General features: G+C 37.3%; 2 protein-coding genes across 9 annotated transcripts in view; one reads left to right on the forward strand and one right to left on the reverse strand.

Moving 5' to 3' along the window:
* Positions 1 to 422: 422 nt before the first annotated feature.
* ZCRB1 (zinc finger CCHC-type and RNA binding motif containing 1) lies at positions 423 to 17662 on the reverse strand. The gene is given in 11 exon segments (XM_030322358.1): positions 423 to 1036; positions 2041 to 2116; positions 2213 to 2233; positions 2235 to 2310; positions 2313 to 2322; positions 5271 to 5318; positions 5320 to 5379; positions 5722 to 5833; positions 14195 to 14223; positions 16337 to 16422; positions 17486 to 17662. Coding segments are annotated over 10 exon segments (648 nt in total). The 5' UTR covers positions 16421 to 16422; positions 17486 to 17662; the 3' UTR covers positions 423 to 904.
* A 47-nt stretch (positions 17663 to 17709) lies between these two features.
* PPHLN1 (periphilin 1) overlaps positions 17710 to 25265 on the forward strand; it is a 145329-nt gene continuing 137773 nt past the window's right edge. For 3 of the 8 annotated variants that reach the window (XM_032593948.1, XM_032593949.1, XM_032593951.1), the window contains exon 1: positions 17728 to 17791. The gene's annotated coding sequence lies outside the window, so the exon portion shown is untranslated. Of the gene's footprint in view, positions 17792 to 25265 lie in introns of all 8 variants that reach the window. The other 5 variants (XM_030322354.1, XM_030322355.1, XM_030322356.1 and 2 more) reach the window with 3 other exon arrangements.

Raw genomic sequence — 25265 nt, forward strand, 5'->3', positions numbered from 1 at the left:
AGGCAATTATTAATTCTACAAAAATGTAATCTCAGCACACTCATTGACTCAGAAGTATTTACATGGTCATAAAATAAACACAATAACTGTGGATTTAACCAAAAATTTTAACATAGCCATATTGGGAAGATGGAGGAGGGCAGGGTGTAGTATAGGAGACTGAAAAATCCTCCCTTACTCCTTTATGAATTAAGTGGCAGAAATATATGTATTTTATATAGCAATATGCATGTACATATGAGAAGAAACAGCTAAAAAAGTTAGTTGCTTCTGGGGAATGAATGGAATTTGGTCGAAAGGTGTCAGACAAATTATTGGTGTTTGGTTATAAGCCTTTTAAAGCTACTTTATACTTTATGGATAATTATGATGTATCCAGGTTGGGATAAAGCTAAAAGAAATAGGATAGCAAAACACCCACATTTAAAAACAAAATTCTCTTGAAAATTTTATTAACATTTAATAACCATAAATCAGTCAGCATTTTCCAGTAGTTACAAAGTTTTTGTCTTAAAGATGAAATTTATTTCAAGTCTTCATGTAAAGCAATCAGACATGAATAAACTTTTATAATGAGCTTCTCAAACACATCTTTTTAATACCTCCTCTCTTTTTTCTTGAGAGGACAATAGCAATACTGTGATAATATTATGATCTTTTTTATTCAAATGAACTGTTTTCAAGATTAACAGTTACTACCAAATCTTTATTTTTATTACTCTAAGGCAAGATAGAAACATGATACTTTAAAATTATTTTCAGTTTCCTATGAACTATTTTATAGTAAAAAATTATTTGGTACTAAGTGTTCTTTATGTTCAAATTCTAAAAGTAATCTTTAGTCCCCAACTGAACTCAAGATTTTTAAAAAAAATTTAATGATATTTACATAATAAATATAATTTTAATCACTCAGTTCTTCTTCATCACTGAAATATGTGCTTTTCTTTATCCTTGGGCGTCTTGAATCATCTGATGTTGAGGGACCCCCTGAACTCGGTTTCCATTTTTTTTGTTCTTCTTCAATTTTGGCTTGCTGGAATGTGATTCAGAAGACAAACAAAACCAAACCAGGAATGTTTATTTACAGTGCATTATTTCAAAACATGGCAAAAACACACCATAAATGCCAACACTCCCCACCTTCCAGCTCATGCAGACATTCTAATTCATCAGAATATCCCACCTGCCCAAGTTATGTCCCAGATTCACTGTGTTACTCAAAATTATTCTAAGCAATTTCTACTAACAGGGACATTAAATGAAGCCTACTTTCCATCCTTGCTTGAGGTGGAAATGTTATATAAAATATGACATCATTTAACTAAAAGGAAAAATAAATTAATGCATGTGTTTGTAATTTATTAACTACAGACATTAAAACAAAATAACTTTATAGATATTAGAAGATTATATGGCCTTATCAAGTTTCATATACTTGTATTAGGACCTTTAATGGTCAAAACTGTGTTTCTGGTTTGTTAAGTGAAGCTTCATTTAAAATCTATCTTTGATTTAATAAAATCTTCTCCATTCAGCTAAACTCACTTTAATCAAATAGTTCTGCTCAATTCCATAATGAAATTATAATAAGATACTGAAAATGTTGTACGGTCTGGGGTGCCTGGGTAGCTCAGTCTGCTAAGCGAATGACTGTTGATTTTGGCTCAAGTCATGATCTCATGGTTTGAGATTGAGCCCTGCGTCAGGCTCCATGCTGACAGTGTGGAACCTGATTGGGATTCTCTCTCTCTCTGCTCCTCCCCTGCTCATGCTTTCTCTCTCAAAATAAATAAATAAACATTTAAAATAATAATAATAATTTAAAAATGTTGTGGGGGCCCTTAAAATCTAGAAAGACCCAATGGGAATTTTCTATCACACCGCCCCTAAAGACCTGAAAGAAACAGCCTGTCTCTTAAAGTTAAGAGGTAAAGGGGAGAGATGAAGGTTGCCATGAAATGATCAATAAAGCAAGCAAGAAATATAAGACCATGAACCCAAGGCAGCAATAGCATTTTTAAAAGAACGGTTTAGTACCTGGAAAGCTATGGCCTGACTAAGGCTGTCAAGGGCAGGATCTTCCCCTTCATCTTCACTTTCTTCTACTTCTTCACTAAATAATAAAACAAAAAAAATCAGAATGTGCTCAACCAATAGTAAAAAGACAGAAAAAATACAGTAATGTATTTAGTAAGAGTAATATACATACATTTCTTCTTCTGGTTCAGGAATTTCTTTTTTTCTTTTTCTCTTTCTTCTTGGGAGGTTCACGTTCTCCAAGCATATTTTTAGGACAGGCATAACTTAATGTCCACTTTCCTTTTGTTTCACGTAAAAAGGAAAAGAAAAGAACTGTATTTGTATGTTATTAATGGAAACTTGCCTGGTACCCTATGACTGAAGGCTTTGGAACTTAAAAAGGAATATTGTCACACTAGGAGTATATAGTAAGAAATAATACAACCTACTACTTTAATATTTAAAAGAAAGAGATTATGATGTTATAACCACCAATAAACTACCTTAACAATAAAAGAATATTTTAGTAGTTTTACTAAGAACAAAAGAAGTATTCTTCCTTCAAACATTTCATTTTATTTTTTAAAAAATTTTTTGACATTTATTAATTTTTTGAGACAGAGAGAGACGGTTTGAGCAGAGGAGGGGCAGAGAGAGAGAAAGACAGAATTGGAAGCAGGCTCTAGGCTCTGAGCTTGTTAGCACAGAGCTGGACATGGGGCTTGAACTCATGAGCTGCGAGATCATGACCTGAGCTGAAGTCGGACGCCCAACCAACTGAGCCACCCATGTGCCCCTCTTCAAACATTTTAAGTCTCAAGATTCAGGGTATAAAACAATTCAAAGTTTAAATGGACCATCTATCTTAATGTAAAAATTTTAACTTACTATTTGATAAAATAGGACAAAACTTTCCTATTAACTTCCAATACGTTGCTTACCATTGGTTATTTATTTTTATTTTTTAGCTACATTTTATTGTTCAAAACAATTCATAAATCCATATGCAAGGAACATGGACATAGACCCTGATTCTTAATTGGAGGAATGAGTACCGAGGCCATTTTTTATGATCAACCATAACCACATGTACCTACAATGAAATGCTCTTCAAAATTACCTGTTACTCATAATTTGAAGACCATAGACTGATAGTTCATATATTTACCTGCACTTATAATGTGACATTCTCTGTACTTGGAATAATAAAAAAAAATCAACTGCTATGAAAGCATCAGAATCTTATTTCTGCTATTTACCCAGTTAGCTCAGCTGCAGTACAGGGTGATTTACTTTCTAGTGGATGGAGTGCTGTGGAAACTTAAGGGAGGAAGAGATTTCTGATTTGGAATTACCAACGCAGACTTTATGGAGGAGATGACATTGAATTGAAATCCATTGGTTTAAAAACAAATGGAAAATTTTAAAGTCTTCCTCACTTTCCCATTTATTTTTAAAAATTTTTTTTAATTTGAATTTTTATTTTTATTTTCTTTTTTCCCATTAATTTCACTTTGCTCCTTTCATATCTGGATTATACCTGCACTGTCCAATTGTTGTTAGCCATTAACTGTGATTCTCTGTGGCTACTTAGAACTTGTCTGAATTGATATACACTGTAAGGGTAAAATACATATTGGATTTTGAAGAAAAAAGAATATAAAATACCTTAATTTTTGAAAATATTAATTACATATTGAAATGATAATATTTTGGATATATACTGGGCTATGATATAAAAAGATATTAATTTTTGCCTGTTTCTTTTTTTAATGTGGCTAGTAGACAAATTACAATTATATTTGTGGCTAGACTAGCCATAATATTATAATGAGGTATAACATGGTTGAGCTGTAAAACATAACACAATGAACTATAATCTGAACATTAGCTCACTAAATACACTGAAGAAGTGATATGTAAGAGTAAGGGTGTGGGGAGAGACTGAGTCAGGATTAGAACAATAGAAGAGAAAAATAATCATGCTTTTCAAGTACATTTTAGAAAGCATTAAATAGACTGTGTACTTTATATATCTTGGAATATGGCTGAATGCAAGAGATGTTACTGTTAATGAACTGCTAAGTGAATGCACTTAGACAAGCATTTTCCAAATTGTTTTTGGAATAATGTCAACATACTCCATATATAAGAACAGTTTCAGAGAGAAGTAACTTAAGGGAAAACCAGGCTAAATAAATGTATACAGATTTGGGGAAGGGGGAAATTTAAGAAGTATAAAAATGTACAAAGGAAAATATAACAAATTAGCATCCACAAACCAAAAAGATTAACAGATTCATCCAGGATTTCTGACGAATCTATCTAACCATAACTACCCTTCCCTTCCTTTCTTTCTTAACAAAACTCAGGATCTGGAACACAATTTTTAAAACATTAACTTAAGAGGTGTTAGAATCACAGGAATTGACAGGATATACCGTCCATCCATCTGTTTATATATATCTTTAGGGAACAAGGTGTTGAGTGTGGCAGTGAAGGAAAGGACCCCAACCTATTTCTTTGTATCTTCCATGTGATTTTGTAGCCAGGAAAATGGCTCTCAGTAAACCTCTCCCCATTTCCCCATTAATACCTCTGGACTCTTTTTTAAAAATATTTTATATAGGCATTTGGGAAACTGACAACAAGCCCTAGACTGATATTCTTGTGGTACCATCATTATTATGGGCCTTGTCATTATATTTTTCCTACTCACCAAAAGTTTAAAGGGGTAATGACAAACTATAAGAACTAAGCAAGAAAACTTGGTGATAGTTCAGTTACAAGCATCCGCAGTACTAAGTAGAAAAAAAAACTCCCAAGTTTTAAAATACAGTATCTCATTCAGGATAGGTTGGTCATATGATAGTGTTTACACTGAGCTGTGATGCTTAAACATTGGCAAACTATTATAGACACAAACAGTATCCTATTATTACAAAAATTTATGGGTCACAAAAATTTTTCAAGACAAAGTAAGTAACTAGTCTAGCACTTCTTAATTTAACAGTTTTTAAAGATTTAGAAACTGGAGAAAATACCACTCTATATTACCCAACTCAGGTTATCTTTACATACTACATTTCATGGAGTTTTCTTACACGAATTGATAGTCCCAAAGTAAGACAACTTTCCTAACCTGGTTTTAGTAAGCCAGAAGTTTTAGAGGAGCACAAATAAGACACTGATGTGAAAAATCCCTTAAATAAACTATGGAAAATTACATTAAGTTTTAGTATACTCACCCCACATTCATAACACTTAGATTTATCAAAGTAGTTTCGTCTTCGGATTGAACTCAGCTGCTCTTCCATTGTCGATAGCAATGCTTGCTTTTATCACTCTACCAAATAACTAAACCAGAGAAAAAACGTAAATGCAGAAGGATGTATTTCATTGAAACCTAAAACTAGTTATTTGATTCCATTTCCTTAAACCTTCAATTCCATTTAGATTACTTTAGCAATTGCCTACTCCGGTGTGACAAATAACATCCTGCTAGAATAGATTCTTATTCCTTAGATTCTGCCAGTATTTATGGAACCGAATACAGTTTGACCTCTTTTCTAGAAGTTAATAAATACCCTCAGAATCTATTGATATCCATGACTTGACCATCCACTGTAACCCCACATTTTCGTCTGGATAAACACAAGACTTTTGGATTAAAAATCTTGCTGGGAATGAATGGCTTACCTGTTTGTTGTTTATTGCCCTGGTACAGTTTTGTGCAGAGTCTTTATCCAAAAATAAAATAAATGCAACTCCTTTGCTCTTCCTGGTATCTTTATCTTTCATTATAGTAACCCTTAAAGCATAAACAAATAGCCAGTTAAAAATAATGAGGCAGCTGGAGCACCTGGATGGCTCAGTCAGTTGGGCAACTGACTTCAGCTCAGGTCATGATCTCACGTTTCGTGGGTTCGAGCCTCGTGTTGGGCTTTGTGCTGATAGCTCAGAGCCTGGAGCCTGCTTTGGATTCTGTCTCCCTCTCTCTCTACCCCTGTCCTGCTTGTGCTCTGTCTCTCTCAAAAATAAATAAGCATTAAAAAATTTTTTTTTTAAAATGAGGCAGCAATAAATAAAAATATTAATGGACACTTGGAACATTGAAGTATTCAAAAAAGGGTTAGTAAAGCATTTACAAAGAGAAATTATATATGGTTGATAAATCAACTATTTCTTCAAGTTACGGGATATCAAGAAGAATGGAAATGAGAAAACGTGACAAATGATTTAACAAAAGTGACACAATCTAAGAAGTACCTGAAAGTCAAACATTAATCAGAGATTGGAGAATGAAGTAAAGAGATTATAGAGAGAACAGAATCTTGAAGAGTAAGCATAATCCCTTTTTTCCACTAATTCCCTCCAAAGGAAAAAACAAAAATTGAGGTGTTCTCTTTTATGCAAAAGTAAATTGATTTACTTAAATTATTTTTGTAGGTTTTAGAATCTAACTATATTTTCTTTTTTTAAAAAGTTTTTTTATTTAAATTCAGTTATTTAACATACAGTGTAATATTAGATTTCAGGTGTACAATGTAGTGATTCAACACTTCCATGTAACACCCAGTGCTCATCACAGCAAGTGCACTCCTTAATTCCCATCACCTTTAAGAATCTCCAGTTCTGTAGTTCCTAGCTGTACCATCCAAGGGACCTAAGTGATAAGGATGATGATAAGAGCAGAGACTGTTCTTTCTCCTGACCCTTTACACATCCCTAGTCCTTGGGACCCTTGCTCATTTTTTTCTTCGTTTTTTAAAAAAATTTTTTTTAATGTTTATTTTTGAGAGAGAGAGAGAGACAGACAGAGCACAAGTCAGGGAGGGGCAGAGAGAAGAGGGAGACACAGAATCTGAAGCAGGCTCCAGGCCCTGAGCCGTCAGCACAGAACTTCACGTGAGGCTCGAACCCACGAACTGAGAGTTCATCGCCTGACTTGAAGTGGATGCTTAACTGATTGAGCCCCCAGGTGCCCCCTTGCTCATTACTATATCATTAAATATGTTTAAAAATCAATGTTCAAAGTGGCTCTCTGAGAAACAGCTGATTCCAAGGCTGGGATAGGGTAGGAACAAGATGACATGGAACATCTTGTTATGCCGGAAAGGAAGTACTCTTTAAAAAAAAAAGAAAAGCGGGGCACCTGGGTGGCTCAGTTGGTTGAATCACTGAGTTTGGTCAGGTCTATGATCTCACAGTTCATGAGTTCAAGCCCTGCGCTCGGCTCTGTGCTGACAGTTCAGACCTAGAGCCTGCTTCAGATTCGTGTCTCCCTCTCTCTGCCCATTCCCTGCTCGTGCTCTGTCTCTCTCAAAAATAAACATTAAAAAAAAAAAATTAAAAGAATGATGGGGCATGGCACAGGAATACAGAAACCAGCTTAAGGAGCTCAGACTGGCAAATCTAGGACAATTTGAGTACCAAAATAATATTAAGTACTTATTAATAAGCCACAGAAAAAAGTAGTAATTTTAAAGTCCATATTAAATAAATAAATGGGGAGAAGGGAGGGTTTTCGCTTACAGCAGAATGTCAAACAGAAGTGCTAGATTTGGAAGATCACCCACAATCATAGTAAAGACTGGATCAGGCAAGAAGATGATTTGTTGATGAACAACTACTCAATTTTAATGAAATTTTTATGTGGAAACAAGACTATTTACATTATGTTACAATGTTTTTCACACAACTGCTATCAGCTGCAAAGGGGAAAAAAGTAATTATACAGTGGAGAAATTACACCTTGACTAGGTGATCAAAATTATCACTAATGAGGGAACCGCACACTGTATGGATCCGACCTGAAACTCCAGAATACAACACACTAGACAGTTACCAGCCAAGAGTACATAGAACTCCAATGTAATCATGAGGCAGCATCAGGAAAACACAAAATGAGAGGGAAAGCAAGATGAGAGAGAACTATATTCTTTATAAATGTTCCAAATTAAGGGGGGCTAGAAAGATAGGACAGTTAAAATTAACCCCTAATTCTTTTTTTTTTTTAATTTTTTTTTTTTCAACGTTTATTTATTTTTGGGACAGAGAGAGACAGAGCAGAAAGGGGAGGGGCAGAGGAGAGAGGGAGACACAGAATCGGAAACAGGCTCCAGGCTCTGAGCAGTCAGCACAGAGCCCGACGCGGGGCTCGAACTCACGGACCGCGAGATCGGGACCTGGCTGAAGTCGGACGCTTAACCGACTGCGCCACCCAGGCGCCCCTAACCCCTAATTCTTGACTGTACTATAGGAGAAAAATTCTATGTGGGACATTATTAGGTCAACTGACAAAACTGGAACATGGATAATTGATTCAATAAAAGTATTTTATCAGTATACATTTATGCATTTGGTAACCATACTGTGATTACATGATATTATAACCCTATTTTTTAGGAAATACATACTAAAGTATTTAGGAGTAAAGAGTGATGATGTTTGTAACTTACCCTCAAATAACTCACAAAAACAAACTGTATATCTATACAGATACATATACACATGTATATATATACATATATACGCATACATACACACTTACACGAGAGAGAGGACCAATGATAAAGTAAATGGGGCAAAATGTTAACAGGTGAATCTGGGTAAAGGATATTTGGATGTTCTTTGTACTATTTTTGTAACTTTTTAATAAATTTGTGATTATTTCCAAATAGTTAAAAAAAAAAAAGGGTTCCAGACAAAGCTTAATAATTTTCTAAAACCTGAATTAACAGGACAGGAGGACCCAAGTAAATAGACATTTTATTTAATATTACATTTCACATTTTTAAATTTATTCTATTTCAATTTGGGTTTAGGTACTTATATAGCAACTGGAATGAAATTGGAAAAAGATGCCACTATATTAAGAAAAAGGGGTACTTTTATTCATTCCAAAAGGGAACATAAGTTGAAATAATTTAGGGAAAAATGGGCAAAACGGTTTAGTTTCTAAGAAGAGTGCATCTGTTATTCATTAGGCTTAGAAGGAAAGAAGAAAAGCCAAACACTTGACAAAGCTTGTTTAGAGTTACCACAGTTAACTGAGGATATCTGGAACCTTTTTAACTAATTTTGAAAGAAATATGAAAATCTTTAACTTTTTGGAATCTGCATGTTTGTGAAGGTCAACTAAAGTCGTTAATCATTTTTCCTAAAGTACAGTTTCAGAAGTGTTCGTTTTCAAAGTCATCCTCAGTTAATGATGTCTCTCATCTGTCCCTTTTTTCATTCCCACAGCTTTGTCCACAATGGCACTGCTGTTTCAATAGTGTATTCTTACTAGTTCCCTTGATGTTAATGCTCTCATATGCTACTGAGAGTTTTTATTGAAGGACTAAATAAAATCATGTCATTCTTTTGCTCAAAAATCTTTGTTTCTTCAATTTGTGTATGTCCTGGTCCTGTAATCAATATCCATTATGATTTGGCTCCCACTTCCCTCATCTTTCACTACTTCTCACTCACAAATTATGAGGTCTAGCCACAAAAAACTACTTGATGTTTATGGAGCATGGCCTGTACTATTCCAAATTGGTGCCTTTATTCACATGGCTTCTATCTCCTTTCAACTCTCAATCTTTGTCCATTAAACATTTACTCATTCTTCAGAGTTCAGAACTTGTCAGTTCTCCAATCTCTTTACCTGGAAATAATTTCTCCTTCTTTCTGCTAGTCTCTACTGAAATCTATGTATAAATCATGCCTCATCAGATCTATTTTAATATAAACTCCTTGAAGATTGTCTCTGTAACCTCTATTAAGCTTAGCTTAGTATGTAAAAACAAAAATATAGATACAAATAGGAAACTGGTTGGGAATGCAAGCCGGTGTAGCCAGTCTGGAAAACAGTATGGAGGTTCCTCAAAAAACCAAAAATAGAACTACCCTATGACCCAGCAACTGCACTACTAGGCATTTATCCAAGGGATACAGATGTGCTGTTTCGAAGGGACACATGCACCCCCATGTTGATAGCAGCACTATCAACAATAGCCAAAGTATGGAAAGAGCCCAAATGTCCATCGATGGATGAATGGATAAAGAAGATGTGGTATATATATACAATGGAGTATTATTCATACCACATTATCCGGCAGTTATGCTACTTGGTATTTACCCAATTTGAACACTTAGGTCCACACAAAAACTTGCACACAGATGTTCATAGCAGCTTTAGTCATAATTGCCAAAACTTGAGAGCAACCAAGATATCTCTCAGTTAATGAATGGATAAATAAACTGTAGTGCATCTGGACAATGAAATAGGAATATTATTCAGTTCCCAAAAAGAAATGAGCTATCAAGCCATAAAAACAAATGGAGAAACCTTAAATGCATGTTACTAAGTGAAAGAAGGCAATATGAGAAGGCTATATACTATATGATTCCAACTCTGATATTCTGGAAAAAGCAAAACTGTGGACATTAAAAAGATCAGTGGTTGCCAGGTGTAGGGAAGAGATGAATGAATAGGCAGAGCACACATGGCTTTTAAGACAGTGAAACTACTCTGGATGATACTATAATGGTAGATGCTAGTACTTATACATTTGTCCAAACCCACAGAACATACACCACCAAGAGTGGCCACTAACGTAAACTATACACTGAATGATAAAAATGTGGAAACGTCGTTCATCGATTGTAACAAATGCATCACTCTAGTGTGAGACTTTGAGAGTGAAGGAGGGAGTCTGTATATGGAGGTATGGAGAATATAGGAAATCTCAGTACTTTCCACTCATTTTTTTCTGTGAACCTAAAACTACTCTAAAATATAAAGCCTATTAAAAATTAAAATTAAAATATTTTTTAAAGAAAATATTTCAGTGCTTGCTACAGATGGATGTAATGCATCTGGATTAATGTAACAGAATGTTTTAGTTTTTATGTTTTCAATTAGTTGAATTTTCAGTGTATAGACATTATTCAGTAACATAAAAATTTAATAATTAAAATAAACATAGCTTCTTACTCACATGAAAAAAAGTAGGAAACTGGTTTTTCAAAAAGTGCATCTATTTGTTTATTCATGTGGTTAGCCAGTCACTCCATTAGCCTCAAGCCTAAGCACTATAAGCATTGATAATTAAAGGCCATAGAACAAGGTTTTTACTTTCAGAAAAAAAGCTTAGAGTCTAGAGGTAGAGAGACCTATAAAACCAATTATAATACACTATTTTGAAAGAGATATCTTCTACGGTAACAGAAAATAATTATTACACCAAGATTCAAAAGCACAAATCTAGGATGATTCCCACGTTTCTAGCATGAGATGTACTCATTTAAGGTCATAATATGAAGCAGATATTATTCTGGGAAACCTCAGGGTTGTCATAACACCTCCTTCTCACTCACCTAACCCTTACATACAAAGTAAATACATCACTAAGTATTACCCATTTTACATCCTAATGATCTCTCAAATCTGACCAGCCTCTACTTTTCCACCTACACCACCTTAGTCCATATCTCTCTCCTGAGCTATGATTATAGCTTTTTTGACTGATCACCCAGCATATGCTCTTGTTTCCCTCCATTCTAATTTCTACACTGAAGCCACAATAAGCTTCTAAAAATTCAAATTATGTCACTCTCTCATTTAAAATTGTTTACCAGTGAATTCCTGGTATTCAACATGGCCAAAGAGAAAGATTAGGAGCCTGTTTCCATTCTAGACTCATCTTGTGCTCTCTCCCTCTTGTTTACTCATCTCTAGTCATATTGGCCTTGTTTCCTTTTTTAAAAATGTTTATTTTTGAGAGAGAGAGAGCACAAGCGCACGCACGCACACATGCGCACACCAGAGGGGGAGGGGCAGAGAAAGAGGGGTACAGAGGATCCAAAGCGGGTTCTGTGCTGAGAGCAGACAGCCTGACATGGGGCTCAAACCTACAAATCCAGAGATCATGACCTGAGTTGAAGTCAGATGCTCAACTGACTGAGCAACCCAGGTGCCCCTGGCCTTTTGTTTCTGGATCTCATTTTTCTCTTGCCCCAATGCCTTTGCACAAGCCATTCCCTCTGCCTAAAATGTTCTTCCCATTCTTTTTGCCCACCTTTTACTCAGCCTGTAGTTTCAATTCAAAGGATACGGACCCAGGTAAACCTACCCTGACTATCCAGATTAGATCAGGTCTTCTCTGTTATAGGTGCTTATAACTCTGTCTTTGACTTCATACAACTCTCATGGTTCATAATTATATATTTGTATGGAAATTCATTCAGAGATTCTGACAGATGAGAAAAACCAAGGAGAGGTAACAATATGGTTAAAGGAGTAGGCTCAGAAATAAAACTGTTAGATTTCAAATCCTGTCTGCACCACTAACTGGCAATATGATTTTAAGTTTACTGTGTTCTTCAGTTTTGTTATTTATATTATTAGGATAATAATAGTATTTACCTTAAAAGGTAGTTGTGAGAATTTAATGAGTTCATATATGTAAGAAGATTAGAACGATGCCTAGCATATTTATGTGCTCATTGTTAAATATCATTATTAGTGCTTTGACTGATAATGATTTTTCAAAACTCTGAAGACCCAAAATTTACCCAGAAGCATTTTTGATGATTTTGTTAGTAAAAGAGCAAGTTTAAAAGAAGTTAACTTCAGGGGCGCCTGGGTGGCGCAGTGGGTTAAGCGCCCGACTTCAGCCAGGTCACGATCTCGCGGTCCGTGAGTTCGAGCCCCGCGTCGGGCTCTGTGCTGACAGCTCAGAGCCTGGAGCCTGCTTCCGATTCTGTGTCTCCCTCTCTCTCTGCCCCTCCCCCGTTCATGCTCTGTCTCTCTCTGTCCCAAAAATAAAATAAACGTTGAAAAAAAAAAAATTTATAAAAAAAAGAAGTTAACTTCAGGATGCAAATGAACTTCCAACTGTTTAGCATCCATTTATCCAAAGCTAGAAAAAAAATGACTGGCCAAGATAAATATGCTCTAAATTCTTGGGATTTTTAAATACAATTTTAAATTTATACCAAATATATGCTGGTTTTAAGATAGTCAGAATGATAATATCTTGCTTTCACTTCTTTGCCCCATAATATAGTTGCACGATTGATTTAAAATAGTGAATTAGGGGTGCCTGGGTGGCTCAGTCAGTTAAGCATCCAACTCTGGATTTCGATTCAGGTCATGATCTTGGTTTGAGAGTTGCAGCCCTGTGTCGGGCTCTGTACTGACAACCTGGAGGCTGCTTAGGATTCTCTCTCCCCCTTTCTCTTTGCCCCTTCCCCACTTGTGCGTGCGTATGCACCCGCTCTCTCTCTGCCCCCACTGCTCATGCTCTCTCAAAATAAACTTAAAAAAATAAAATAGTGAATTAAATATGAGAAGTTCCTATGGTCCTTCTGTAACTTTCAGCCCCAACTGATATTATCATCTCTACCATTTTTGCAGTCTTTCCAGCTGGATCTCTAATCTTTCTATGAAAGCAGAGAATATATTTTCTATTTATAAGTCTCATAAGCACTTTGCATGTCATAAGCATCGAAATACTTGGTATACTTGATAACATACCTTTTAGTGACCAAAATATGTACTTAATCAGAGCCTTTATGTCTTCTATTGTATGAAAGAATCAGTTTTAATTCTTAGTAATATGGTAAGAAATTATGTTGTTTAAATAAATTATGATATATAAAGCAACACCAAGAAATCCTTAAATATGAGGGTGTATCTTTCACCTCATGTTTACAGTGTAATGTCATGTTTAAAAAAAAACAACAGGGCACCTGGGTGGCTCAGTCAGTTAAGTGTCCGACTTTGGCTCACGTCATGATCTCATGGTTCAGGAGTTCGAGCCCTGCATCAGGTGCTGTGCTGACAGCTCAGAGCCTGGAGCCCGCTTCAGATTCTGTGTCTCCCTGTCTGCCTCCCCTCCCATCCCCCACTTGCACTCTCTCTCCTAGTCAAAAATAAACATAAAAAAAAATTTAAAAAGACAACAAAATTGCACATATAGAATTGAGTCTTTAAAAAATTATCTATACATGTTTATATATTCAGAAAAATGACTAAATTATACATTAAAATGTTAATAGCAGTATTTTCTTTACTGTATCAATATCTTTTTTAATGAAAAATAAATCTTAAAAAAATGGAAAAGTAAATTCAGATAAACTTTTAAATGAAGTTTCAAAATTTGATGTGAATACTTACTTTACAACTTTGCCATATTTGGAAAATATCTGAAACAAAAGACCACAAAATAATTTACAAGTTAATTTAAAATCATAAGAAACATTAAATTTTCAGGTTGTATCAATTGACCACATTCTTTGTTAAAGCTTGCGACAACTTTTAGTTTTTATTCTATAAAGCAGGCCCAGGGAGATAGAGGAACAACCCCACTCTTTATGTGTGGAACACTGAAGTTGCACACTGCACAGCTGCTGTGTCTCTGTGGCATATCCATGGCAACTATCAACCCCACCACAGCCCTAGAGAAACCATGTGCTGTAAATATCAGCGCTGTGGGATATCATTATTCCTAGTCTACCCCATTAAGCAATCACTATTTCAGAAGACAGATCCTTAGACTGCTTAGAAAACAAAACATAAAACAGAAAGCTTCTGTAATGAAAAATCCATTCCCATCAGTCTGTTTTTCCGCCCATCCTTTCGTTGGTAGTTCTTTATACCTGGGCCCTATCTTTCCTTTTACTTCTGCATTTTCACCCTAAGCAATCTCATCTATTTCTGTTTCAGCCATTACCTATATACTAATAGTTCCTATTTATTATGTCTTAGAAAAGCCTTTCAGAATACATTGATGTCTACACAATCAATAATAAATTGAGTTTTATCATTAAGTTGTGTAATCCTGGAATGTAGTATAACTGGACTGCAGTGTTAGCAACACTGAATTTTGAAGACCAATACAGTTTTCTGTACAACACTTTCTAATGGCTTCTCATTTCACTCAGAGTCCTTACCATGATGTATGTAGGCCCTACAAGGCACCCCTGCACGGTCTTAGCTCCCTCTGATTGCCCTTTCTCTTCTCTCCACTTGATTTACTCTGTGCCAGAAATGCTTTTCCCCTAGACATCCACACAGCTGTTTTTTACTTTCTTTAGGTTTTTATTCAAAAGTCACCTTCTCAATAATGGCTTTAGACTGTCCCTGTAAAATTTTACCTCCATTCCCGACCTAACATTTAATAACCTTTTATTTTTTTCAAATGTTTATTTAGAGAGAGAGAGAGACAGACAGACAGACAGAATCCAAGGCAGGCTCCAGGCTCTGAGCTGTCAGCACAGAGCCTGATGCAGGGCTTGAACTCACAAACTGTGAGATCATGACCTGAGCCAAGGTCGGAAGCTTAATCAATTGAGCCACTCAGTCACCCCTGGCCTCCTTTTACTCCTCAGCACCTAACAGCATTAATTTAGTATCCAAATAATAATATCATTTGACTTTTTTATATTTCACATCTTTTTTTTTTTTTATCTTGCTATGTAATGAGTCCCAAGATAGATTTTCATCTTTTTGTTCATTGCTGTGTTCTTGGTACTAAGAGCGCTCAGCATAGGTTAAGTTTTCAATAAATACAGACACATCTCTATTTTGATGCAAAAGAAGCTGGAGTTCATTTTCTCCTCTGTTCTTTGAGACGCAAGCTATCTCAATTAAGTAATTAATCAAATACTATGTATCACCTATGCAGCATCTCTGTATTTAACATCTACCCAAAGAAGCAGAGTAGAGGGCACACTTGGAAGAAAGGATTCATGTTATTCCTTCCATTTCCTCTCAACTACTCATCTGCAGGACAGGGACAGCAGGAAATTCTGTTCTCTGTAAGGTGGAGAGGAGAAAGAAGATGTTGGATTTTCCTCCCTCAATCACCCCTATCCTGAATTGAAAATAACATTTATTAAACTGTTAAATTTCAACCATATATATAAATTTAAATACGCTTTCAGAATGTGAGGTTTAGTAAAGGGGTCTGTTTGCTTTTATCAGCTCTTTCATCCAAAACCTCTATTCCACCAATCTCAAAAAGTCAAATTAGCAATCAAGAAAAATCAGCCTATCATAAGTTGCTCCCACTTCATTATGCTAGCTTTGTCTTCTGTGTTTATAACGAACTTGTTATTCTCACTACAAACTTTCCTTGGAAATTATATAAATGTCAATTTTTTTTACTTACTCATGTTTGCAACAGAGGTCTTTGCTATTCATGACTTGAGTACATTGTAATGTAGTAAGAATTTTGCCAAAGAGAACTGTTTGCTTAAGCTACATTTGTACCTCAGATACAGAATTCAGTAGATAGTTGTACTAAAAGTTACTTACCCGGTATAAGTCATTGTTGGTCAGGGAAAAGGGCAAGTTGGATACATACACTGTGCTTTTACTTGGGGCCAATCCACCACTCATTTCTAAAAAGGAAAACAAACCACAGAAGCAATCTAAACCAGGTATTCTTCATTCCAACCAAAACCAATATGGACAATCAATGATGTAATTATGCTAGATTGTATACACCTTCCTCACTTTTTAGGATTAGAAGCAATGACTCTAGCTGGATGAATTAAGGAATTTCTTCTCCCCAGACACCACTCAAAAGAGTTTTCTGGTCTTTCTTTTCAGTAAAGGCTTTACACTAACCATTCCAGTGCTGGATTATGGTGTGAAGGAAGAATGAATTTAACAGATGAATAAAAAACTGAGGCTGAACTTAACCTTCTCTCAGGCTAAGAGCAAGAAAGTGCTTTTCCATAAGGTTTCATACCTTGCCCACCACGTAAGAACTTGGTAGTTCTGAAGGAACCTTAGCCGCTCATTTTCACTAATGCTTTGGATTTCGGTACCTTTTTGGTTGTTTTAATATTTTTCTTTAAAGTGGTGTTAAGAGAAAATGTTAGCCTCATATTCTGATGGTCTAAAGTTCTTTCAAATCATTAATTTTGTATATTATTGCTAAATAATTAAGTGATACATTTTACTACATGAATAAGTTTCAGTACCTTGAAAGATACTGACCTGTATATGTACCTTAGTTTACAAATATAATTTGTCATTAATTTTCATTGCATATTTTACAAAACAGATTATCTGTGAAAATTATATCGTACTCAACCAGGTTCAAAATTTCGATTTAAAAAGCCTGTGTGATGTGTACTTGAGAGGGGGGGTAGGGGACATCACAAACGGCAAAATATTGACTGTAAGGCATGCCAATTCGCGGATTAGTGAGAGAACTGCTAGATGCTGCTTGAGATGTTTTTGGGGAATTTATTAGACAACTTCAGGAACTCAATATCTTCCAAGTTTCCCGTTTGAAAATATACGTTAGCCATTCTGGTGAGAACTGCGAGGGGCGGGCAATGATAAATGGCCCGGAATAATAAAGGATGGCGGGGGAGAGGGGTAGATCGTTTGGGCGGCCGGGTCCGGGTAGGGGCTCGCTGGGAGAAAGCCCGCAGCTGAAGAGTAGTTTACCTTGAGGTGGGGCGGGCCGGAAAGACTAGACCGCGAGCCCTCCACTCAGCTGGGCTCAACCCCGACTCTTCCTCGTCCCCCGCTGGGGCCTGGGCATCCCGGGTCCTGGGAGGGGTCAAGCGCCGAAAAGTAGGAAAGCAGCGACAGCAACGCCTCTTCCTGGCGGTAGCTAGACCCAAGCACTGGAGGCGGGCCTAGAGGCGGGCGCTCTTGCTTACGTCCTTGAGCGCGCCGGAAGTGCCTGCCTAGGCGAGCGGCGACGAGCGGACGACTACATTTACGGGGTCTCCCGGTGGCCCAGAGTCGGTGAGCGCCTTTTACCTTTCCGAGGTGCACGGGGCCGAGCGCGCGAGCCGTTACGCCCAAGGAGAGCAGGCGGGCGGGTGTTTTCTGTGGCGGCACTTGGAGACTCCCGTTGCATTTGAATCGTGCCCTTGCGGTTGAGGGTGTGGAGACGCAGTGGAGTTTGGAATAAAGGAAACTGTTGAGTCTGAGGCACAGGTTTGCTTCTCTTTAGCTCCTTATTATGCAGAAAGAGGACTGAACTATGTAACTTCAGTGACCCAAGATGAGTTAGGAAGTCGATAAATTTATAGAATGTGTTCGATGTACCCAGTTCAGTCTTAGGCACTTTGAGAGCTACAAAAAAAGTGTAAAACAGGCCTTTTTCTGGCGGATATCTCAGTCTAGTTGGGAGACAAGGTCAACTTGAATTCACAGAATGACTCATCTTGAGTGTTGATATGGACAAATGTTGGACTTCTTGGCGCCTTTTTTCGTCCTGTAAATCTGTAATGGGCTCACACTGCTTTTTCTCTTGAGAGGAGGTAAACGGGCCCATCATTCCTACAGAAAAATCAGAAACTAATGCGAGGTAGTTTATACTTCTGCCCACCAGCACACACAGACCAGGCTGTAACCATTAACCTGGGAGTCTGCGTGCCAGCAGCCTGGAATCTAGAGCCTCTCCTGGAGTCTGCACAATCAATCCAGATTGAAGTCGATGTCTTCTAGAAAGAAGGGAGTGCATCCAGGGCGCAGCTGAATTTTGAGAGGCCCGAACGCCTCCATGTCCGCCAGGGGACCGCTGGGACTAATTCTCTTGGCAAACTTGTGGCCAGCCAAAACTACCATGTTTCACATCCCCGTTATTCTTGGTTACCCGCCCAAGAGTGTAAGCCCCTTGGTCTTCTATGCGACACCATCAGTCCCATGCTGCTTTGTACTTCCTCCCTTGTTTTAGGCTACCACTGCTTCTCCCTCCTTTTCTTACACATTTCGCCCCTCAACACAACAGCTGAGCCCACTGAAACTTCTAATTCCCTGCCTAACAAACTCTTACATTGTCAACCTCTTTATGGAAATTCTTTTATCTCCTGACCATTACTAACACTTGGCTTTTGCCTTCAGCCCTTTCAGTTGAGCCCTTTTTCTAACACCTGCATTTAAGGTTAAGTGATGGCTCTTGCCATACAGAACTAATTTCACTTCCTCAGAATATTTTTCCTGCCCCCAGGGTTTTTGTGGAGGTTCTTTTCTCTCTGCAGCATTTGATTTCTCTGACCTTTCTTCTACCTCTTTGTGGATAATTCCTACACCTGCTAAAGTTTTCAGTTTTCCTTTGACTTTCTCTGAGGAGTATTTTGTAAATGGCGCCCCCCCCAGCCCCCCACCACCGAGAGACTTCGGTACCCTTGCCATGTGCTAAGTGCCCTCAACTTTCCTCATCATGGCACTGGACACATGTATCATATTTAATTGCTTCTCTCTTTGCCTTCTCTACTAAGCTAGGCTGTGGAGGAGGGACTGTTATTTGTCTTAATTTTTGTAACTGGTGCCTAATAGGTCTTGTCTTTTCTTTTCTTTTCTTTTCTTTTCTTTCTTTTTTAAATGTTTATTTATTTTTGAGAGAGAGAGACAGTGAGCATGAGTAGGGGAGGGACACAGAGAGAGGGAGACACAGAATCTGAAGCAGGCTCCAGGCTCTGAGCTGTCAGCACAGAGCCACACTTGGGGACCTGAGCCGAAGTCAGATGCTTAATTGACTGAGCCACTCAGGTGCCCCCAGGTATTTCTTTGATTTCAGTTGCTGCAGGTAGTCTCAGAAGTCAAGCAGTTGGCATGTCCTTTGACTTTAAAATGGAAGAAGCTTTGGAAAGGGGTCGGGTGCTATTTAGCTTCAGCTGATAGTGGCTGTGTGAACATGATCCCAGTGTTGCCAGAGCATGCAGTTGTTTCAATAACAGTTGGAAACATGGTTTTTAAAAGTGATCTCTGCCAGTTAAGTGTTGTCAATGGAATAAAGTTTTATAGAAACAAACAAACAAACCTGGGTCAGACATGTGTCATGTGGCCTTCCAGTCACCAGTTTGGAATCTGCTTTAGTGTTGGTATGGTATAGAAATGGGCTTTGAGGAGAATACTAGATTTTGAGCTGAGTCTTCATGGTTGGTTTGAAGTTGAATGAGAGAATGGAAAGAGGTATTGTAGTTTGGAAAATACGTCAAACAGCTCCAGGCTGGTGTGTGTTACTTTGTGGCACAGTGAGGAAGCTGGCATGAATGATCTTTTTGGAGAGAACTAGAGTTTAGGTGAGACGATAGAAGGATCATATGAAGGGCAGAGGAGTTTGGATTTGTTACAGTTAGTTAATGTGAAAAATCTGGATTCTTGATCAGGGAAACTTCAGGTGTGGATGATGTATCAGGAAAGTTAACTGAATATCCCTTTTTAAAGGTGAAATAGAGGGTGAAAGACTGGAAGGAGGCTGATCAGTTAAGACTGAAGTGCAGTAAGATTTAGATTTGTAAGCATAGATAGGCAAACATCTGGTATTTTTGTCTACTTATATAATTTCAGTTACTTGATCATTTACACTGAACAATCAGGAATTTCCTAAGCATTTAATACATTGCAGTGGGGCTTACATAAGAGGTATCCTTAAAGCACTGAAAAGTAAATTGTGAAACTAGTAATGCAGCACTTTAAGTTATATGGTTATTCTGAAGCAATCAGTGGTCTCCTTACCTTTAGTCTCTTTCTTCTTTAATCTATTTTGTATACTGCCAGGTCAGTCTTCTGGAATGACATTTTTCTTGCAACTTATTTCTAGACTTAAAAGCCTACAGTGAACTTCTCTGGCTTTTTCCTCTGAGCATTTAATGCCCTTGAATTTGTTCTGTCTTTGCCTGTTACCTTTGTGAAGCAATGCGATATGATGGAAGGGGCTTGGGATTTAAAGTTATGCATACATGGGGTGCCTGGGTGGCTCAGTTGGTTGGGCGTCCAACTTTGGCTCAGGTCATGATCTCACGTTTCAGGAGTTCGAGCCCCGCATCGGGCTCTGTGCTGACAGCTCAGAGCTTGGAGCCTTCTTTGGATTCTGTGTCTCTCTCTCTGCCCCTTCCCTTCTCATGTTCTGTCTCTCTCGCTCTTAAAAAATAAATAAGCATAAAAAAAATAAAAAAAGTTCTGCATACTTGACTGATTCCAGGCTTTTGGCTCTGTGATTTGAGCTTTTCAGAGCCTCTGTGCTTTATGTGGGTTAGGAGAGATAATATCTACTAAAGGGAAGAAAATGAAAGCCTGTTATTCCTGTGCAGGCTTTTTTCCCATTCCTTTATAATGCAAATCTGCTTTGGTCAGTTCCATCTTTCTCAGGCACATCTTCCATAATAATTCCTTTACCTTCTTTCAGATTCTACTATCATACATCCACATTTGAGCAATCTCTCAAGACTTTAACTTTTCTTGGCTTTTTAAAAAAATTTTTTCCATATTTGTTTATTTATTTTGAGAGAGAGAGGGGTGGGGGAGAAAGGGGCAGAGAGAGAAAAGAGAATTCCAGGCAGGATCCATGCTGTCAGTGCAGACCCCAGTGTGGGCTCGAACTCACTATCCGTGAGATCATGACCTGAGCCAAGATCAAGAGTCCAGCGCTTAACCGACTGAGCCACCCAGGTGACACTCTTGGCTTTAACTAACTTTCCTATGCTTCTCTCTCCATGACCACTGAACAGTGATTAATTTTAGTAGATATTTTGCTCTATTTTGACCATGTTAATTGGCATTCGTGTTAGTTTTTTTTTTTCCCACAGACCTTCAATATGTTCAAAAATACATTTTTAATTTAGTTCTGGAATTTTAAACATTTTTCAATAAAAATAGTATCTAATTTTTAGACTCAAGGCAGTCCTTAAGAGCTTCTTGTTTCAATTTAGGGTGTATGGAAAATGTTTACCTTGCTTTAAGGTCAGTGTATCTCATCTTGAGATGAGAGTAGTTTAAAATTTTTGAAAAGTGTAAGTGTTCCATCCCAGGCCAATTATATAGGGATTTCAGAGGACGGGGACTAAGCATTGGTATTTTTAAAGCTCTTTAGATGATTCTTAAGTGCAGCCAGTGGTAAGCACTGCTTTAGGTGCTAGAACTAAAGGATTCTCATTGATACCTTTTTCTCAAGAATGAAGTGGCATTAGTGTCATGAGAATTGTGGTAGGAGCCATAATCATAACCTTTTTTTAAGATTTTACTTTTTTAAAAGTAATCTCTATACCTGACATGGGGCCCAAACTCACAACCCTGAGATTAAGAGTCCCATATTCCAATGACTGAGCCATCCAGGTGCCCAGGAACCATAATCTTATAGTGCTCGTTGGAAGTTTTCTGGATACGTGTTTGCCCCACTCCCCGAAACATTTCGTAAGCTGAATGGCATTAAAGAAAGAGGTAATTGGGGCGCCTGGGTGGCGCAGTCGGTTAAGCGTCCGACTTCAGCCAGGTCACGATCTCGCGGTCCGTGAGTTCGAGCCCCGCGTCGGGCTCTGGGCTGATGGCTCAGAGCCTGGAGCCTGTTTCCGATTCTGTGTCTCCCTCTCTCTCTGCCCCTCCCCCGTTCATGCTCTGTCTCTCTCTGTCCCAAAAATAAATAAAAAAAAAAAAAGTTGAAAAAAAGGAAAAAAAAAAGGTAATTAATGTTTTGTAAAAGCAAAAATCTTCTTTTGCTTTCTTTTGGTTAGTGTAAACAGGTACTAATGTAGGTCTTGGCAAAAGCAAAGTGGCATAAATTGAACTTGAGATAGCAGGGGGAACCTGTAATTAAAAGGTATAAATCAGTATTCAGGTTCCCCAGAATGGCTCATGTGGAGGTCATATGAATAATATGTCTGTTTATTCAGCCAGTATTTAATAAACACCTTTACCCTGCTAAACAACAGGAGTAAGAGAGACACACGGTCATTGCCTTTGCAGTAGTGTTGAGTTTGAGAGGAAGGAGTGGAAGAAAAGTAAATTGCATATGATGCTATATAGTACTGTCATAGCAAGATACTTCAGGAGGCCCAAAGAAAGAACAACATTGTTCTTTCTGGAGAATATAAGAGAACCTGACATTTAAGTGCATCCTGAAGGAAGAGTAGAGGGTGAAGGCAGCTAAGATCTAGGCAGAGGAAAAGCATGCCAAACTGTGGTGGTGAGAAATAGTGGCACACTTACAGAACAAAAACAAGTTTGATAAGTCAGGTTCTGGAGACTATTGGGGAAATGGTGGGGGTGAAGCTAGAAAGGCCGAAGCAAGGTCACAAATAAGCCTTTTTTTAAGGTTAGGGTTGAATCCTCATTCAACCCTGGTGGGGACCCACTGAGAGATTTTTAAATCAGATGTCTTACCAGGGTGAGCATTCTGGCTACAATTTCTAGAGTGAGGAAGAAGCAGGGAGACCAGTGTTTTACTACTGGGAGTCCAATGGCTAGACTAGGAACATAATAAGAAATAATTGGATTTAATGAATAGTTAAATATGAAAAGTTCTGGGTCTTATGTGATTCGGGTTTCTGATTTGGGCTGTTGGGTACCTGGTGGTGTCATTGACTAAAATGGGGAAGACAGGAGATGAAGCAGGTTTCTGAGAAGTGTGAACTATTGGCATGTTGAATTGCAGATGTCTGTGAGACATCTGCTTGAATGGAGTTAGGATGGAAGTGAAATCATTTATCTAGAGGGGCCATATTACCAGCATTAATAAATTGACTCCATGAACACTGAACACATTGTGCAAATTGTTCTAGGTGCTTAATATTAATCATTGAATAACATAGAGATCCCTGCTTTCATATAGTTCATATTCATAGTAGCAAGGGACCAATAATATGCGTCAAAAATAATTTACATAATATCTTAGATAACTAGTGTGATGATTTAGGGCGGTCTGGTAGACAGGTGACATTAAGAAGGTGAATATTGAGGGATGAGGAAGTTAACCAGATACCTGGAGAAAAGCATTCTAGGTTGGGGTGGGAGTGGGGGTTGGAATTGCCTGTGCAAAGGTCTAATGCTCATCTAGAGTATGAGGTCATATGGGGCTTTTCTATTCACTAACCATGGTTTGCTATTAAAGTAGTTATTAATGAAAATAAAGAGTGAAAGGAATGGGTTTAGAGAGGAGGGAAAGCTATTTTTTTTATTCTGAGTTTTTTTTTTTTTTTTTTTTTTATTGTAAATGTGTTTAGGGCCAAAAAGAGCAGTGTGCACAGTTATTCTATAGTTTAAGCTGCTACTAGAACCAGTTTGGATAAGTTGAAAAATTACTGCTACCATAACCAGTTTGGATAAGGTGGAAAATAGATCTAACTGTGGATTCAAAGTGTGAATGGTTTGACACAAGAATTATTGCCTGTGACTTTGTGTTTTCTCAGTTTCTAGGCTACTATGACCAAATTCCAATCTTCCCTATCCTCTTACCCCTCAACTGAAGTTAACATAATAATGGTTGGCTTAGTGGAGTGTTCTGAGAAAGGTTTATTTCTTTTCTGGATTAAATATACCATGATGGTATATTAAACATACTCTCTAATGAATATGGCATAAGAGAATGCAATTTTTATAATTTAGAACTAGTTCTTAGCAAACTTCTAGATGAAGCTTATGTTCTCCATACTGAATTCTAATTCTGTTCTCTGCCTTATTGTGATATAGAGGGTCCTTCCATTTTTCAGTTCTGTTCTTCAGTTTTCATATCCTTTTGGATCAGAGAACTTTACTGGAGTACTTCTGAGACTCCACTAATGGGAGATTAGTGAAGTGATTACACGGTAAGTAATATGATCACTTCAATGAGAGCATCTTTGTTTAAATTTAGATGATTGGCTTCTAGTTGTGGAATGGGTCAATTTCCTAAATCTGGATAATGTCATAAATAACATATGTTGCTAATCAGAAGGTTGTTGAAAAGATTACCTTTTCCCTTCTCTGTTGTCTTAATTCAAGATTCAGTTTATGACCTATCTCCTTTACTGCCTAATATTATTTCTTTTCTTTTGTATGTAATCCTCAAACTGTGTCTTCTGTTTTGTTTTACTAACAGTACAAGGTTGCATATGGAATATTCTATTTATACTCCTGTTTGCCTAATTATATAGATTTCTTAAGAATAGAGGATGTTTTATAATTTGACATGGGCTTCACCAGTGCTGTTTGAATTTTTGAAGTGTTAAATACTGGTGGATGATAATTATTTTACTCCACCAAGCTGTATTTAGTCTTACCATTTTGTAGTGTTCTACTATTTTTATATTCTTTATTCTGAAAATATATGGTAATTTAGATAATAAAGCATTGTATTCTGATAGTGCTGTTTTGTAAAAACATTAATAGGTATAGTAAGAGTACATCTAAGAACTAGATACCTGTATATTCTGTAAAGAGGTCAATATATAGCATACTCACCAGTAAGAGATAGCTTTAAAAAATGAAATAATTGTTACAGAAGAGTATAGTCTAATGC

Source organism: Lynx canadensis, chromosome B4, assembly GCF_007474595.2.
Source record: "Lynx canadensis isolate LIC74 chromosome B4, mLynCan4.pri.v2, whole genome shotgun sequence".
Taxonomy (NCBI): Eukaryota; Metazoa; Chordata; class Mammalia; order Carnivora; family Felidae; genus Lynx; species Lynx canadensis.